At 38.8% G+C, this 15,877-nt stretch overlaps 2 protein-coding genes across 7 annotated transcripts in view; one reads left to right on the top strand and one right to left on the bottom strand.

The window, feature by feature from the left end:
* CYFIP1 (cytoplasmic FMR1 interacting protein 1) overlaps positions 1 to 15,877 on the top strand; it is a 143,417-nt gene that overhangs the window by 96,418 nt on the left and 31,122 nt on the right. For 5 of the 6 annotated variants that reach the window (XM_030571191.1, XM_030571175.1, XM_030571168.1 and 2 more), the window contains one exon: positions 11,190 to 11,333. The exons of the other annotated variant lie outside the window; for it this stretch is intronic. In XM_030571191.1, coding sequence (XP_030427051.1) covers positions 11,190 to 11,333 — 144 coding nt within the window. The remainder of the gene's footprint in view (positions 1 to 11,189; positions 11,334 to 15,877) is intronic. 6 annotated transcript variants of the gene reach the window in all.
* LOC115655616 (fibronectin type III domain-containing protein 9-like) lies at positions 504 to 6,363 on the bottom strand. Its single transcript, XM_030571279.1, has 2 exons — positions 5,931 to 6,363; positions 504 to 2,980 (listed from the first exon to the last, which is right to left on the bottom strand). Exon 2 carries the CDS (start codon positions 2,843 to 2,845, stop codon positions 2,186 to 2,188), a length of 660 nt encoding a protein of 219 aa, XP_030427139.1. The 5' UTR covers positions 2,846 to 2,980; positions 5,931 to 6,363; the 3' UTR covers positions 504 to 2,185.

The raw sequence follows: 15,877 nt of genomic DNA, 5'->3' as shown, positions 1-15,877 counted from the left end.
GGAGGTGCTCTTTAGCATCTAATGATCTGTTTCATCTTGTTGATACCCTAGGGGATGGGAAAATCTAGTAAGGGCTCACCTGTATCCCTATGCCTACCTGCAAGGGGGCACACCAGGTCAGCCTGGAATGATGACAGTCCCCATGTCACAAATTAGGAAACTGAAATACAGAGAAGTTAGTAACTTTACAAAGTCACGCTGTAAGCCATTGGCAGAGCTGGGAACAAAGCCAGGTTTCTGGTCTCATGGACTTATGTCATAACCACAGGATAATCTTTCCTCCTTATATGAGTCTCTTTTCTTTGAATTAATTTAGCTAGGACAAATATTTCATCATAGTTGATAAAAAGAGGTATGCAGTAGTTTATTTCTCTGCATTTGTTTTGGAGGTAAAACTGCAAGGAGAACTTCAGTTTCTGAGCAGACTTTATTTCAGTTGTTCGTGTCTGTTTTGGGTAATTATCTCCATTTGAAACAACGGTAAATTTTCAACATTAGACACAGTTTATTTAAGAGACAACAGGAAAACGCAATCAACTGAAAAAAAATATGTACGTGATATTATTTAACATTTACAGACCAGGTAGAAAGGTTAATTTAGTACAGATATATAATTTTGAACATATTCCTATGAAAGGAGAGTCATCATCCATTTGGCACACAATTATGTTGTGGATCTCCCAACGGCATGCGAGTGGAGTAAATTTTGTTTTCGGGTTGTGCCAGCTGTGATTTCCGTGTGTATGACTACCTTAGCATTAAAAAAACTGAAGTATCAGTCACAGAATGGTTGAAACACTGCAGGAGTGGAGTAGCGGGAAAAGCCACACTGCCTGCTGTGAAGTGTTTAGGTGAGTGCTACATTATCAGACTTGTCTGTAATAGACCACTTTGGCTTCCAGAAAGCCATTAGAATTGATGGCAATGGCTGTGCTAACAGTTGCCCTTCTTTGGCTGCTGGAATAGATCGAGCTGGCTAAGTGAATGTTGAGTTTAAATATACATTCTTTTAATATCTGTTTAAAATAAATGCTTAAAATCACAGTATATCGTACAGCCACACACACAGCGTATTATACAATAACACTAAAATATATCAACATAAAAGGAAGAAATATGTGCTTAATAGATTTAAAACTATGGAATATGAATGTGTGAAAACAGACTGGACATATCATTCTTCCAGAGTACCTAAGTTGCCAGTTCAAGGACAGTGTTGGCAACTTGCCAAGATCTTCAGGACAGCTAAAGTTGCATGTACATTTCCATAATCTCAAAAATACATGTACTCAGTCATAGTCTAGTTGCTTTTACTCTTGGTACCTTAACAGAAATTGGTGACTGGATAAAAACCTGCCCATTGTATTTTGTTCTCCCTCTTCAGTTTAGGGACAGAGCAATCATGAGTCATAGTTTTGGGTCTCATGATCTCCCCTTTCCATGCTGTGCAATGAGCACTTCCCTCTTATAACTGCAGCATTAGGCATTAAATACCTTAACCTCTCATGGTGGTGTAGCTAGAGTGCCTCTTGCCGGTGTCACCATCCTGAGTGCATTTTTAAGTGGGGTGAAATAGGAATCCCTTTTTTCGAATATCAGTGAATTTAGCTGGTGTCCTATAACTGGAACTTGTTTTGAATGGAACTGTCAAGTACAGTGTACAGCAATGAGCTGTGCAGTTTCAGAAATAACCTGATTCTGAATGATGTGGACAAAAAATGTTACAGACCATTATAGATGTAGTCATTTAATACAGGGCATTCGAGCTGCCTGCAGCATGAGAATACCAGGTCTCAATATGCAATTTTCAGTTTGTTTTATTATTGAATAATAATTCTCCCTTTGTCCTTTTCATTCGTGTGTTTATTTTGGTTTACTGTTTTGGAATAAACCTTATTCTCTCCCTCCAAAACAAAAACCAAGAATACGCTTTGATTTCTATGCTGTATGCTTGATAATATTTTCTTAATCAAATCAAGAGACTATTTAGTTCTAAACCTTAATACTGAGAACCTTCCAGCTGTACGTGTGATGGTGGGAGGGACAATTGTGCATAAGAATGCTGATGAGAGTGCATCAGCAAGAATTAAACACTGCAAATACAAACCGTAAAAGGTATAGAATTTGGTGGGTTAAAATATTTCACACATGGTGCACTGTTAATCTGTGCAGTGGCGTTTACCAATTAAAATAGCCCATTTGTCATCGGCACTAATTCCTGGCTTTTGGAAGTTTGCGTGGTAGGCTCCTTAGAAGTTAAGGGATTTTCTATTATGGTAGCCAGTTGGATACCTTCTGCATTCTTACCCTCAACACTTTGGACTAATCTGCCTTGCCTGTTAAACAGCTCTGGGGTGTGTGACTTTATTGTCCAAGCCTCCCCCTTGTCCGGGTCTGAGGTCATGTTTTGTCCTTCTACACGTTCTCGTCTCTTGCGGTACCATATATGCAGGCAGCCATAAAGGAGGATCCCAGCAATGATGAGAAGCAGAATACTGCTAGTTAGCCAGATACCCAGGGCCACGTCTTTTATTTTGTTGCTTGCAGATGCTGGATCTTCTTCTAATGTGTGAAAAATTCTGCACTGGTCACTGGAGGGGTTTGCAGATTGGCAGGTTACGCACAATATGTAGGTGGTTAGTGGAGTTAGGTTTTCGACGACAAATGAAGATCGACTAGCAGGCACTCGCTCTTCTTTCTGAAAATTTTTTCTTGAATAACCTGACAGCATGTTGTTCCGGTTGGGATGATACATAATACTGTAAAAGCTGTCAGCACAAATGGCCATGGTTGGCCAAATTACCATTGCTGTGCTTCCTGTTACATTTTGTATTGTTACTCCCATTGTGATGCCACTCAATATTTTTTCACAACTGTCTCCTTTCAAGAAAGGGAGATTATAGTTCCAGTTCCAGAAAAATAAGGAGATGTCCCAGAAACTTCACCACAGAGGAGAATGTGGCTCTTAAATATTAGTGTTCTGTAATTTAGAAAAGTAATTTATTAGGAAACAGTGCTTTTTATTTTTCTATAGGCATTTTTAAATGAAATAATCTGAATCTATAAGCAAAGAGAATCTTTGGCACTTGCATTTGCTTGAAAAATAAATCATAGCATATTTTCAAACCTTTCCAGTTACAGAAATGTTTGGTACTATTATGTAAGTCACTGAATATTGCAATCCTAAGGAATCTGCAGTCAGACAATATACCAGTGGGAGTGAAATTACCCATCATTTAAAAACTTCTGTTTATTAAGAGGGAAACTTTCAAAAGAGGCATAATGAGCATAAAGCACTAAACTCCCATAGACTTCCAGTGGGAATTGGGTGCCTAGCTCCCCTTTGTGCCTTTTGAAAATCTTCTCCTAATTCGGTTGTAGTGTAAAAACTAAACAGCCAGAATTTTTAATGGACACATGAGGTAGTACATGTCTGTTGACATGAGATCATGGAACAATTTTTTTAACTGCATAAATTTTAAATATCTTTAACAGAAAAGGGAGCACGATATACAACATTGCTTATCACTTTGATAGTATAGAGTCACAGAGGCTTAAATATTGAGCACTATTGAAGAACTAGCGAAAACCTCATGCTTCTCTTGAATCATAGATGCTTATGTTAAGAGAATATCAGGTTTCACTTTGAAGAACCATATAGCTATAGATATCTGCATCACACAATTCCAAAAAATACATGCACAAGCAATCTATTGGCAGTTCAGTGAGCCTTTGTTTTGTTTTGGGTTTTTAAATCTGTTTTTATGTTTTTCCTCTAGGCTTATCTATTAACTGTCTAGTATTTTCCTGCATTCTAACCAATCTTAAGAAATACCAGTTTTTGAGAATGGGGGCTACTTTTATTAATTAGATGGAGGCAGGCAAAACTATCCAAATGTTTCCTCCTTTGTTCACCCATAGATTTTGATTTTAACTAGTCATCAAATTATTAAAAACCAGAACAGAGCATGAGCCTGTCAGTAGGTAATCCGTTCTCCTGATCCCCTTTTTCTAAAAATTCCCTGTCTGTTGCACTTCCCTACTCCCTGTAGTCTCTCCCCTTCCTGCTGACATGGGCTCACATTTGTGTCCATTCCTTAAGAAACGACGGTACATAAGTAACATTTGAAACACAATTAGTGGTCTTGGTTCTATACAGCCCTGCTAACTCGTTCCTAGTACTCTATTCTAAGCTTGATAGAACTATCATGACAAGCAACATTTAGGTTGCCTTTATAGTCATGCTAGAATAGCCAAACTGCCAGCCCAGAGATGGAAGCTAGCATCAAAAGGTGAAGCACAGGTTACATCATGCGTACTTGCTGGGGGCAATTAATCTTTGTATAGTAAAAATGATTAATCCTGGTAACGCTGTAAATGAAGAAGTTGTAACTAATGGAAATGTCTGTCCTGAACTGTATTTACATTATCATCTGTCAGGCTTGTTCTTTACATACTAAAAAAAAAAAAAAAATTCTAACTGTTCCATTAATAATTTAACATGACCACAGTAAAATACTGTGCAGTATAAGCACCGGCAAATACTTTTTAATAAGATATGTTAAAAAGTGTTGAGAAAATTGTGATGTTACTTTTCAAAGTTAGCTAGTTCATCCCATCTTAGCAGACCATCAGAATTTTACGTTTGTGTAAAGAAATTTAACTTTGTTTTTTTTCAGACATATATTTTCTGAGGGTAAAATTTTCAAAAGCATCTCGGCAATTTGGGAATTATTCCCATTGACTTAAGTACTTGAGTAAACTGCTCTTTCTAGCGCACTAGCTCAATTGAGCTAGCATAGGTTTGTCTACCTGGACTGAGAATCACATCTCCTGGCTGCAGTGTCGACATATACTAAGCACTTAAGTGTTTTTGAAATGTTTGTGCTAAATTACTAGCATAAATGACTATAGCGATGATTATGAAATAAATGATTAATGATTTCATTACAGTGTGAACATGTTATTTCATATTGTGGATATAATGTATTTTGTCTCCTGACTATATAACAATTTAGTATTGGAAAATTTCTGAGAATGGAAGCTTATAAAATTCTGACATAGTACATATTCTGAAGTTTATATGACTTCTTTCTTTCTTTTTCTTTTTTTATGTTGGAAAAACCACTGGAGAAATTACACATCTGAGAATCGCATTAAAATAACTGTACCTTATGCACTATTTTCAATGAAGCACTAGTCCTTTTAAAAAAAACAAAACAAAAAAACTGCCACTCATACGTGGGAGCATATTTCTCAGAATTCTCTGTTGCAGTTCGTGTATTTTGCTTATTTGGGAAGAATATAAGGCATATGCTCATCTACAATACAACAATAAACATATTTTTAAAATATAAATGCCAACACACCCATCTAAATTATACAGGCAGTTCTAAAAAATAAACAAAAACAAAACAACCCATCCCTCAAGAATGTAGGTGCTCTTCTTTCTAACCACCATAAAATATAGGCAATGAAACAGCTGCATCAATTTCAAAGAAATGAGTTTGCCATTGAATAAACTCATTGGATAAACAGACTAACGTGGTTTTCATAATACTAAACTTGACCATCCATCTAAGTCTCTTAGGTATCTATACAGTGGTCTACCTTATAATATCAGAGCATCTATTTGCTCTTGAGAGTCCCATATCAAGTTTTAGTTAAATAGATTCTAGTTAATTACATTTTAAGTAAAAAGATTTTTTTTTAAATATTGCCTGATCATATTTAGAATCCATCATCTCATCCTGAGAGCAATTTAGTAGAATTTTGGGGTTTTATTTTTTTTAATGTAATCACAATGTTTTGTTTTGTTACCAAGCATTAATTAACTTTTACTATCTAGAGGTAACATGCATAACATTGCTGGCATCTTAATGTTTGAAAAATTAAGTTGGACTTTTATTCATTATAAAATCCTTACTGACCTTCACTTCCTGAGATAAATCCTTAGAATAAGATTTTCAGATGGAGAGATTGCAAAAATGAAAAATTAGATTTTCTGTGTTCTTTTGTGTAGGTGATTTCCTTCATGAGCTGTACTTTCCAGTTTTCTCTCTGATTCTCTGGACTAAATTCTCGTTGCTTGACACTTGCAATTCTATTCTCCAGAGATGCTGGTGACACTGTTTCTTTCTCTTCTACTTAAATTCGTACATGAGAATATCTTGACTAAGTAGCCTGTTGCCTAGGTTTTCAAAGAACGTGCAGGAAAAAAGGCATTCATTCTCTCACTTGCTTCCTCTTGGACAGTATTCTGCATGAGCACTTCAGTTACATGCTGCTCGTATGTACCTACATTTGTTTCAGTGATGCTGTGAGTGAATAAGGCTAGCACTTCTGTGACATCAGCAGAGCAGGAGGTTTGTTTAGTTTTTTGATTTTTTGTTGTGGCTTTTTTTTTCCCCAGTGGAAGGAGGGGGAGGAAGCAATAGCTTTAAAAAAAAAAAAAAAAAAAAAGGCAAGCTTCTTCCAGTGATTAATGAGAACTTTGCTGTCTCAGGTTTCTGCTTTAGTCTTTTTGTATTCCTCTGCAATACTTTTTATTATTATTTTTTTAATAATCCCTTGTCACAGTTTTATAATGCGCCACTAATCCAGCATTTACCGGTGGATTATTCCAAGCTGCTTTACATGTCTGATGTAAAATGTCTAAATATTCATGGGGAAATATGGTATTTTTGTAGCCTGGCTATTTCTGATTCTTTTGCCTGGTGTTTTAGAGCCTGCTTTTCCATAACTGTTCTCTTTCTTGAAGTATGCAGCTGTACCCTTTCTCCTCACTCTAAACATTTTGTAGAGTAATAAAATACTCTATAATTGGATAAAGTAAAATAGTCTCTACACTGGGATATTCTGTAGTGCAGATATTTTTGTTCCTCAAAGTCTATGAAGTTGTAAACCCCAAGAACAAATGAATGCAACAATTAAAATCAGAGGGGTAGCTGTGTTAGTCTGGATCTGTAAAAGCCGCAAAGACATGCATCTGAGGAAGTGGGTATTCACCCACGAAAGCTCATGCTCCAAAACGTCTGTTAGTCTGTAAGGTGCCACAGGATTCTTTGTGGCTTTTACAATTAAAATCATTACTGTGAAATATAAAGCTTCTGCTTTTAGGGATAATTTTGTATAGTATCCAGTATACTGAAGCATTCAGCTGTGTTTGGTTTTTAAAGTCTGTTGTTTAATGTTTTATGAAACATTTGGGAAAATTAACTCTGTACGTCATCAGTATCAATAGGCAACAAACTTGTAGACCAAGGTTGCTCCATTACAGACCTGTCTATTATCAGTTAAAGACTGAAATAGAAAAGAGATAAAGGATATTTCATCAGCTACTCTCTTACTTCAAAGTTTGTTGAGTCATCTTCTGTCATGCATTATTTTAGCATTCATAAATAGGGTACCTATTCTTGCAAGGATGCAGCAAATTAAGAAAATAGCCCAGGAACCAAGCTGCTGCTGCAAGCCAGATACACTTGAAATAAGAGCATAAATCAGGAGTAGCACAGTTTTTTAAATTAAATATTTTTGTAAGTATTCATCCAGCTTTACCAGTACCACTCCCATTTGATTTCCCAGTCCCTACTTCTGCCTGTGTTTGTACAGTTTTGCATTTAATACTCAGTTGTAGTTTTGGGCGCTCTGCCGGTCAGTGTTAATTTAGAATTTCAATCAGCTGTGATCTAATAACAGGATTTTTAGCTTCTTCCAGAGCAATGTCCTGTATGGATTCTGATAATCTGCCAAACATCTGTTGCAGTTTGAGTTCACAAAAAGAATGGCTAAATAATTTGAGAAAATATGCCCCCCAAATCGTTATAAATATGCAATCTGTAACAGGTGTCAATAGTTGTAATTTAAAATATGATAGGAGGACATATTTCACTGTGTAGTCTGTTCACTGTAGTGGAGACGGCTCCCTGAGCAGAAGAAATGTAATAACCTTAAAAATAAGGTGAAGTGAAACTTCTGTATCTCCAGAGTACAAATATACTTAGCTGTTTGTAACTCCTTTTCTGTAATAGTTAGCTGAAATAACGTTAATTTGTTGGATATTTTCTGTGCATATTTCATACTATTAAATACAAAGCAGCTCAGTTAAAATCAGAGTCTGAAAATGGGAGGTTAAGTTAAGGTTCCAACACTGGCATTTAAATTGGCCATGTTATGTCTTGTATGTTTTATAGTGTATACATTTACAACAGCTGCAAGTTTTTAAATGCTTACAAGTAACTCCTTTTCTTTAGTAGACAGTTGTTCAAAAGTTGGTGAAATGCAGCTGCCTGCTTATTAATTTAGTTCCCAAGTGACCTCACTGTATAGCCACGGAGAGCATATTACAAAAATCTAGTTTTGACAGTCAAAGGCATGAATAACTGTGGTGGGATCCATATCGAAGAGAGGTGACGCTCTTCTCCCTAGGAGCACTGTTGGAACATGTCTGCATTATGAGGACTATATCTGCACAGCTATGGCGTTGTAGCTATGCCAACATAACCCCATAGTGTAGATGCAGCCTAGCCCAAAAGAAGGGGTTGTCTGTTGTTATAGCAAAACTACATCCCTAGGTGATAAGAGCGTCTATACTCGAGGTGGGGTCCACATAGCTACAGTGCTCATGGGCGTGTATTTTTCACACCCCGGAGCGACATAGCTATTCCAACCTAAATTATAAATGTATACCAGGCCTTGGTCACAGCTGCTTTCTGAGCAGCCCAGGATTTAATAATACAACTAGCTTGTACTCATGTCTTATCCCTGGTCTACACTGGCGGGGGGGTGTGTGTGACCTAAGATACGCGTAGCTGAAGTCGGCATATCTTAGGTCGACTTAACTGGCCGTGAGGATGGCAGCGAGTCGACTGCTGCCGCTTCCCCGTCGACTCTGCTTCCGCCTCTTGCGAGCTGGCGTTCTGGAGTTGATGGGGAGTGTGTTTAGGGATCAATTTATCTGCATCTAGACGAGATGCGATAAATCGATCCCCGATAGATCGATCCCTACCCACCGATCTGGTGGGTAATGAAGACCTGCCCTTACAAACAGTGAATACTGAGAAGAAGCAAAGGGGATCCAACAGAACCTGCAGAAACAAAAGATGGGCAAGCTCTTGTGAAAGAAGGAATCAAGATAATCTCTGCCACTTCCAGTGATTGCTTTTCCCTATGCTACAAATATTACCCCTCTCATATAGGTGGAGTTTGACAGCTAGTTCTCATCCGAACCCCAATGTGAGTTAGAAATCATCTTCCAGATTCTCAGAGGGTATAAGTCTACATAGTTCTGTTGACTGAGGTGAAAAATACACTGATAGAGAACAGCTAAGGATCTTGCCTTGTATATTAATTGACAAAATAATTTCTGTCAGCCTGTGTCACAATATCAGATTATTTTTGTCCATTTATAGATATTATGAGCTCAAATGAGAATCTTTATCAATTAGTTGTAATGATCACTAAGTTTAGAAATCTGATTTTACTTACTCGAGCCTTCAGAACATTACATAAGACACCATAAAATGGATATCGTAACAGTTTCTATTGATTTTTTCCCCAAATGTTCTGTAAGTGAAACTACAATACCTGGATATGCTCCAGTTATGTTTGGTAATCTTGATCAGTGGCTCTCAGCCTTTAGAGATTACTGTACCCCTTTCGGGAGTCTGATTTGTCTTGTTTACCCCAAGTTTCATCTCACTTAAAAACTACTTGCTTACAAAATCAAAAGTAAAATTACAGAACTTTCACAGCCACACTATTACTGAAAAATTGCTTATGTTCTCATTTTGACTAGATAATTATAAAATAAATAAATTGGAATATAAATATTGTACTTACATTTCAATGTATAGTATATGGAGCAGTGTATGTTTCAATTTGTACTGTCTTCGCTAATGCTTTTTATGTAGCCTGTTGTAAAACTGGGCAAATATCTAGATGAATTGATGTACCCCCTGGAAGATCTCCACATACCCTCACGGTTATGTGTACCCCTGGTTGAGAACCACTGAAATATTGGCTTGGGCTACTTTTGTGCCCTTTTAACATGGTGTAGTCATAAAATTGAAGGAGGAATTATTGTGGTAGTATAAATAGTAACTGGAAGATGTCCAGCCATCAACAATTAGCGTTTAATACATTCAGCATATTAAGGAACATTTTAGTTAGTCGTGTCTTCTGTTTTAAAAGGAAGCTTTGCAATTCATCTTATATATAGGCGCCAAAGAGGCAAACGTCTGTTTTAATCCTGTATAATTTAATATGCTTAAAAATAGCGCTTTAAATTGATTAAAAAATAGTTGTGATTATTTACAGTTTTAATCACACTATTAAATAATAATAGACTACCAATTTAAATTCAGCATGGAAGCACCTCCCCTGGAATGGTAACTGAAACATGATGGGGCATACGAATGTTGTTGAGAATATCTGGCATGTAAATACCTTGCAACCCCGGCTACAACTAGGGTGACCAAATGTCCCGATTTTATAGGGACAGTGCCGATCTTTGGGTGTTCCCCCATCCCGATTTTTCACATTTGCTGTCTCGTCACGCTAGCTACAATAGTGCCATGCAAACACTCACTTTTAGGTGACATTGTAAATAAGAAGCAGGCAGCATTATCTTCCGTAAATGTAAACAAGTTTGTTTGCCTTAGTGATTGACTGAACAGGATGTAGGACTGAGTAGACTTGTAGGCTCTAACGTTTTACATTGTTTTGTTTTTGAGTGCAGTTATGTAAAACAAAATAATTCTACATTTGGAGGTTGCACTTCAGTACTTGTCTGAGGTGAATTGAAAAATACTATTTTTTTTATCTTTTTTAAAGTGCAAATATTAGTATTAAAAATAACATAAAATGAGCACGGTACACTTTGTATTCTGTGTTGTAATTGAAATCCTTATATTTGAAAATATAGAAAAACATTCACAAATATTTATAATAAATATACATTGGTATTCTGTTGTTGTTGAACTGCGATTAAAACTGTGATTCATCTTGACTGTTTTTTTTAGTCTAGTTTATTTGTTTTGTGTTAGTCGCATGAATTAACTGTGATTAATTGACAGCCCTACTTAAAAATATTGCATAAAAAGTAATGTACATTGTATCCAATGAGAGATTGCTATGAAAGTGCAGTGAATTGAATTATTTTTGTTAATACTTTTTTTTTTTTTCATCAGGCTTTGAATTTGACATATTCCAGCATTTATAGCAACTACAGGAACTTTGTTGGTCCCCCTCACTTTAAAGTCATTTGCAGGCTCCTTGGGTACCAGGGCATTGCTGTAGTAATGGAGGAATTACTGAAGGTGGTCAAAAGCCTGGTATGTTAACAAACTTTCTCTCTCTCTCTCGTTCTTTCTCTCCCAGATTGCTTCTAATGGAGGGAAAATGTTTTATGTGCAATGGAAAGTACATCTAAATATACGTATGATGCATTTAGCCTATTAAAAATGTTCAGACAACTGTAAAATGTGTGAGGAAGAAATGGAAACCTTTTTAAGAAGCTGCATTAGCTAAGTTCTCCATAGACTCTAGGACTGGAAGGGACCTCGAGAGGTCATCGAGTCCAGTCCCCTGCCCTCATGGCAGGACCAAATACTATCTAGACCATCCCTAATAGACATTTATCTAACCTACTCTTAAATATCTCCAGAGATGGAGATTCCACAACTTCCCTAGGCAATCTATTCCAGTGTTTAACTACCCTGACAGTTAGGAACTTTTTCCTAATGTCCAACCTAAATCTCCCTTGCTGCAGTTTAAGCCCATTGCTTCTTGTTCTATCATTGGAGGCTAAGGTGGACAAGTTTTCTCCCTCCTCCTGATGACACCCTTTTAGATACCTGAAAACTGCTAACATGTCCCCTCTCAGTCTTCTCTTTTCCAAACTAAACAAACCCAATTCCCTTCAGCCTTCCTTCATAGGTCATGTTCTCAATACCTTGAATCATTCTCGTTGCTCTTCTCTGGACCCTCTCCAATTTGTCCGCATCTTTCTTGAAATGCGGTGCCCAGAACTGGACACACTACTCCAGTTGAGGCCTAACCAGCGCAGAGTAAAGCGGAAGAATTACTTCTCATGTCTTGTTCACAACACACCTGTTAATGCATCCCAGAATCACGTTTGCTTTTTTTGCAACAGTATCACGCTGTTGACTCATATTAAGCTTGTGGTCCACTATGACCCCTAGATCTCTTTCTGCCATACTCCTTCCTAGACAGTCTCTTCCCATTCTGTATGTGTGAAACTGATTGTTCCTTCCTAAGTGGAGCACTTCGCATTTATCTTTATTGAACTTCATCCTGTTTACCTCAGACCATTTCTCCAATTTGTGTTGGAGATCAGATGTCCAGATCATTTTGAATTTTGACCCTGTCCTCCAAAGCAGTTGCAATCCCTCTCAGTTTGGTATCGTCCGCAAACTTAGTAAGCGTAATTTCTGTGCCAACATCTAAATCGTTGATGAAGATATTGAACAGAGCCGGTCCCAAAACAGACCCCTGTGGAACCCCACTTGTTATACCTTTCCAGCAGGATTGGGAGCCATAAATAACTACTCTCGGAGTACGGTTATCCAGCCAGTTATGCACCCACCTTATAGTAGCCCCATCTAAATTGTACTTTCCTAATTTATCTATAAGAATATCATGCGAGACCGTATCAAATGCCTTACTAAAGTCTAGGTATATCACATCCACCGCTTTTTCCTTATCCACAAGGCTCGTTATCCTATCAAAGAATGCTATCAGATTAGTTTGACACGATTTGTTCTTTACAAAACCATGCTGGCTATTCCCTATCACCTTACCACGTTCCAAGTGTTTGCAGATGATTTCTTTAATTACTTGTTCCATTATCTTCCCTGGCACAGAAGTTAAACTAACTGGTCTGTAGTTTCCTGGGTTGCTTTTATTTCCCTTTTTATAGATGGGCACTATATTTGCCCTTTTCCAGTCTTCTGGAATCTCCCCCATCTCCCATGATTTCCCAAAGATAATAGCTAGAGGCTCAGATACCTCCTCTATTAACTCCTTGAGTATTCTAGGATGCATTTCATCAGGCTCTGGTGACTTTGGGGAGGCATCTAACTTTTCTAAGTGATTTTTTACTTGCTCTTTTTTTATTTTATCTTCTAAACCTACCCTCTTCCCGTAAGCATTCACTATATTGGACATTCCTTCATACTTCTCAGTGAAGACCAAAACAAAGAAGTCATTAAGCATCTCTGCCATTTCCAAGTCTCCCGTTACTGTTTCCCCCTCCTCACTGAGCAGTGTGCCTACCCTGTCCTTGGTCTTCCTCTTGCTTCTAATGTATTGATAAAAAGTCTTCTTGTTTCCCTTTATTCCCATAGCTAGCATGGAAGCATAAGCCTAAACTATTAACTTTTCCCTGACTTTCATGAGCTTCCCATTAGTTCACTAAACTAAAAATTGCTGTTAACTTTCAATTACAGTTAAGGACCTCAAAAAAAGATACTCCTGAGGGAATTTGGTGCAAAAAAAAAAATCTGTGCGCAATATTTTAAAATTCCATAAAATTCTTCATATTTTATTTGTCAATAAATAAACTTGGAGGCTCCACTATCACAGGTGGAACCCAGTTCACTGGCTGCATGGAGATGTGAGATCACCCTGCAGTACCCCCATCCCACCCATGGGACACGGACTTGATGATGAGGCTGCATCCGACCCTGACACAGTGCAAGGGCCGGGCCTGCCCCAAAAATACCCAGGGACCCTGCCCCTCCATGCCAGGCACATGAAGATAGCAAGCAAGAGGGACAGAGTCTTGCATGCATGCCCAGCTCTGGCCTCTGATCCAGGAGTGGGGCAGGCAGGCTTAGCCCAGCAGGATACTTGTGTGGGGTGAGGTGTGGGGCAATCTGAGTGTGGGGGGTCCAGATGCAGGGGAGATCTGGGTGCACAGGGGCTCATTTGAGGGTTCCAGAGGCAGGGGGAATGAGACTCTGCAGGGGGGTCCTAGCGGAGATGGTTGGGGCTCAGCAGTGAGGGGCTGGGTGTGGGGGGATGGGCTTCTGGGTGTGTGGGGGCCTAGTGGGTGGGTCTGGGTGCTGGGGGAGTGGGGCTTGGTGAGGTGGGGATCCAGGGGCAGCTGGTTGGGGCTCAGTGGTGTGAGGGTCTGGATACAGGGTGATCCAAGTGCAGGGAAGTTGGGCTTGTCATGGTGGAGGGTCAAGTGGGGGGGCTCAGCAGAAGGTGGTCTGAGTGCCGGGGTGGGGGTCCGGATGCAGGCAGGCTCCTGATGCAGAGGAATGAGGCTCAGCGGGTGAGGGGGCTCGGTGCGGGGGGGTGGGTATGGGTGGGTTTGGATATACAGGGGTTGGGTGGACAGGTGAGCAGTTCCCCATACAGTGACTCTTTCCCCTGCTGCTGAGGAACAATGGGGACAAGACACGGGTGGGAGATGTGGAGATTTCTGCAGCTAGGGGAGGTTTCTGGGGTTGGGTCTGACCCAGCCCCAGCCACTCCTTGCAGGGGAAGAGGAAGACCTGTCCTCCCCAGCCCAGCCAGGACTAACAGCTGATTTACCTCGCCGCTGGGTGCCCATAATGACTCGCCCATGCTGCTGGGGAGGGCTGCATTACCGCTCTTGCAGCTTCCCTTTGCTTCCCCGTTAGAAAATAATTTTTCTGTGAGGCACGTGAATTTTGCACACGTGCAGTGGTGCAGAATTCCCCAGGAATAAAAAAGAGGAAGGCATAGGATTTGGGATGACTAGGTTCCCAGTCCGTGTTCTGTTAGACTTCCTTTGTGAACTTGGGCAAGTCACTTCATCTCTCTGTGCCCATGTGCCTATTTCCCATCTGTAAAAGGTGGGTAATAGCACACACATTAAAGATTATGTGGCACTCTATTACTAGGATGATTAGGGCCATCTGAGTACCTCCGAAAGAATAATTCCCCAATAGAAGAAAATCACTTTTAAAGTTACTTCCAAACTGCTGTAATTGTTCATGAATAACTCTTAGAAGAGGATAGATTAGACTTCTTGTTGGTTATTGCTGCCAGCATACAAATAAACAAACGTAGATATTTAACATGTCTCTGCTTCAGTCACATGAGAGAGATTTGGGAGTAAATTTTGAAGTTAATTCTTTAGATATTTCAAACAATACAGGTTGCAGAAAGAGGCCTACCACATAGCTTTTTAGACATGCCCTGCTGATTGAGCTGGGATCACCCTCTAATGACAGTAGGGATGGAGAAGTAACAACTTTTGGAAGATAGGAGCTTCCTAAAACATCAGTGGAGATATCCATATTTCATTTTTCTGCAGTGGACCTATTTACTGTTGGTTTTTTTTAGAATACCAAGGCAATAATCTTCATTGTATGCTACATATAATTTTTACCTCATAACTTATAAAGATTTTTGTCCTTTTTTGCTTATTGGTTTGTTTTATGATGATATAGTGGAATTCTGTTTTCTTCAAATATTAAGACTTGTTATTAGTGTTCAGTTTAAAAAAATATATATATATTGTTCTACCGCTACAGAAGTGTGCCTGAGTATTGGTGATAAAACCAGGGAAGAAAAAATACAGCTCTTTAAAACTGAAGTGAAAAATTAGCCGCCCTACCCCCCCCCCCCAAAAAAAACAACATAATACAGAAATATGAGAGACAGTTCCTGTTATAAGGCCTTTGATTCAAAAGATGAAGTAAAATTGCTTTAACGTCAGCTGTATGCATACTGTAACATTTTGTTTTGGGGAAATTAGAAATTCTTGTGGAAAGATAACTCTGGTTGAGATTATCCATGTAGTCTAGGGAATTTAGACTCACATCTTGCATTAGTTTCAATGGAAGGTGTGTGTCTAAATCCCTTAGATCTTCCATTG

This window comes from Gopherus evgoodei, chromosome 1 (assembly GCF_007399415.2).
Source record: "Gopherus evgoodei ecotype Sinaloan lineage chromosome 1, rGopEvg1_v1.p, whole genome shotgun sequence".
Classification (NCBI taxonomy): Eukaryota; Metazoa; Chordata; order Testudines; family Testudinidae; genus Gopherus; species Gopherus evgoodei.
Note: the sequence above shows the minus strand (reverse complement) of the source record. Positions and strands in the feature narration are given on the sequence as shown.

Bases quoted from the DNA above. Each gene is read 5' to 3' on its own strand.
- LOC115655616 (XM_030571279.1), bottom strand. From the start codon at position 2,845: ATGGGAGTAACAATACAAAATGTAACAGGAAGCACAGCAATGGTAATT.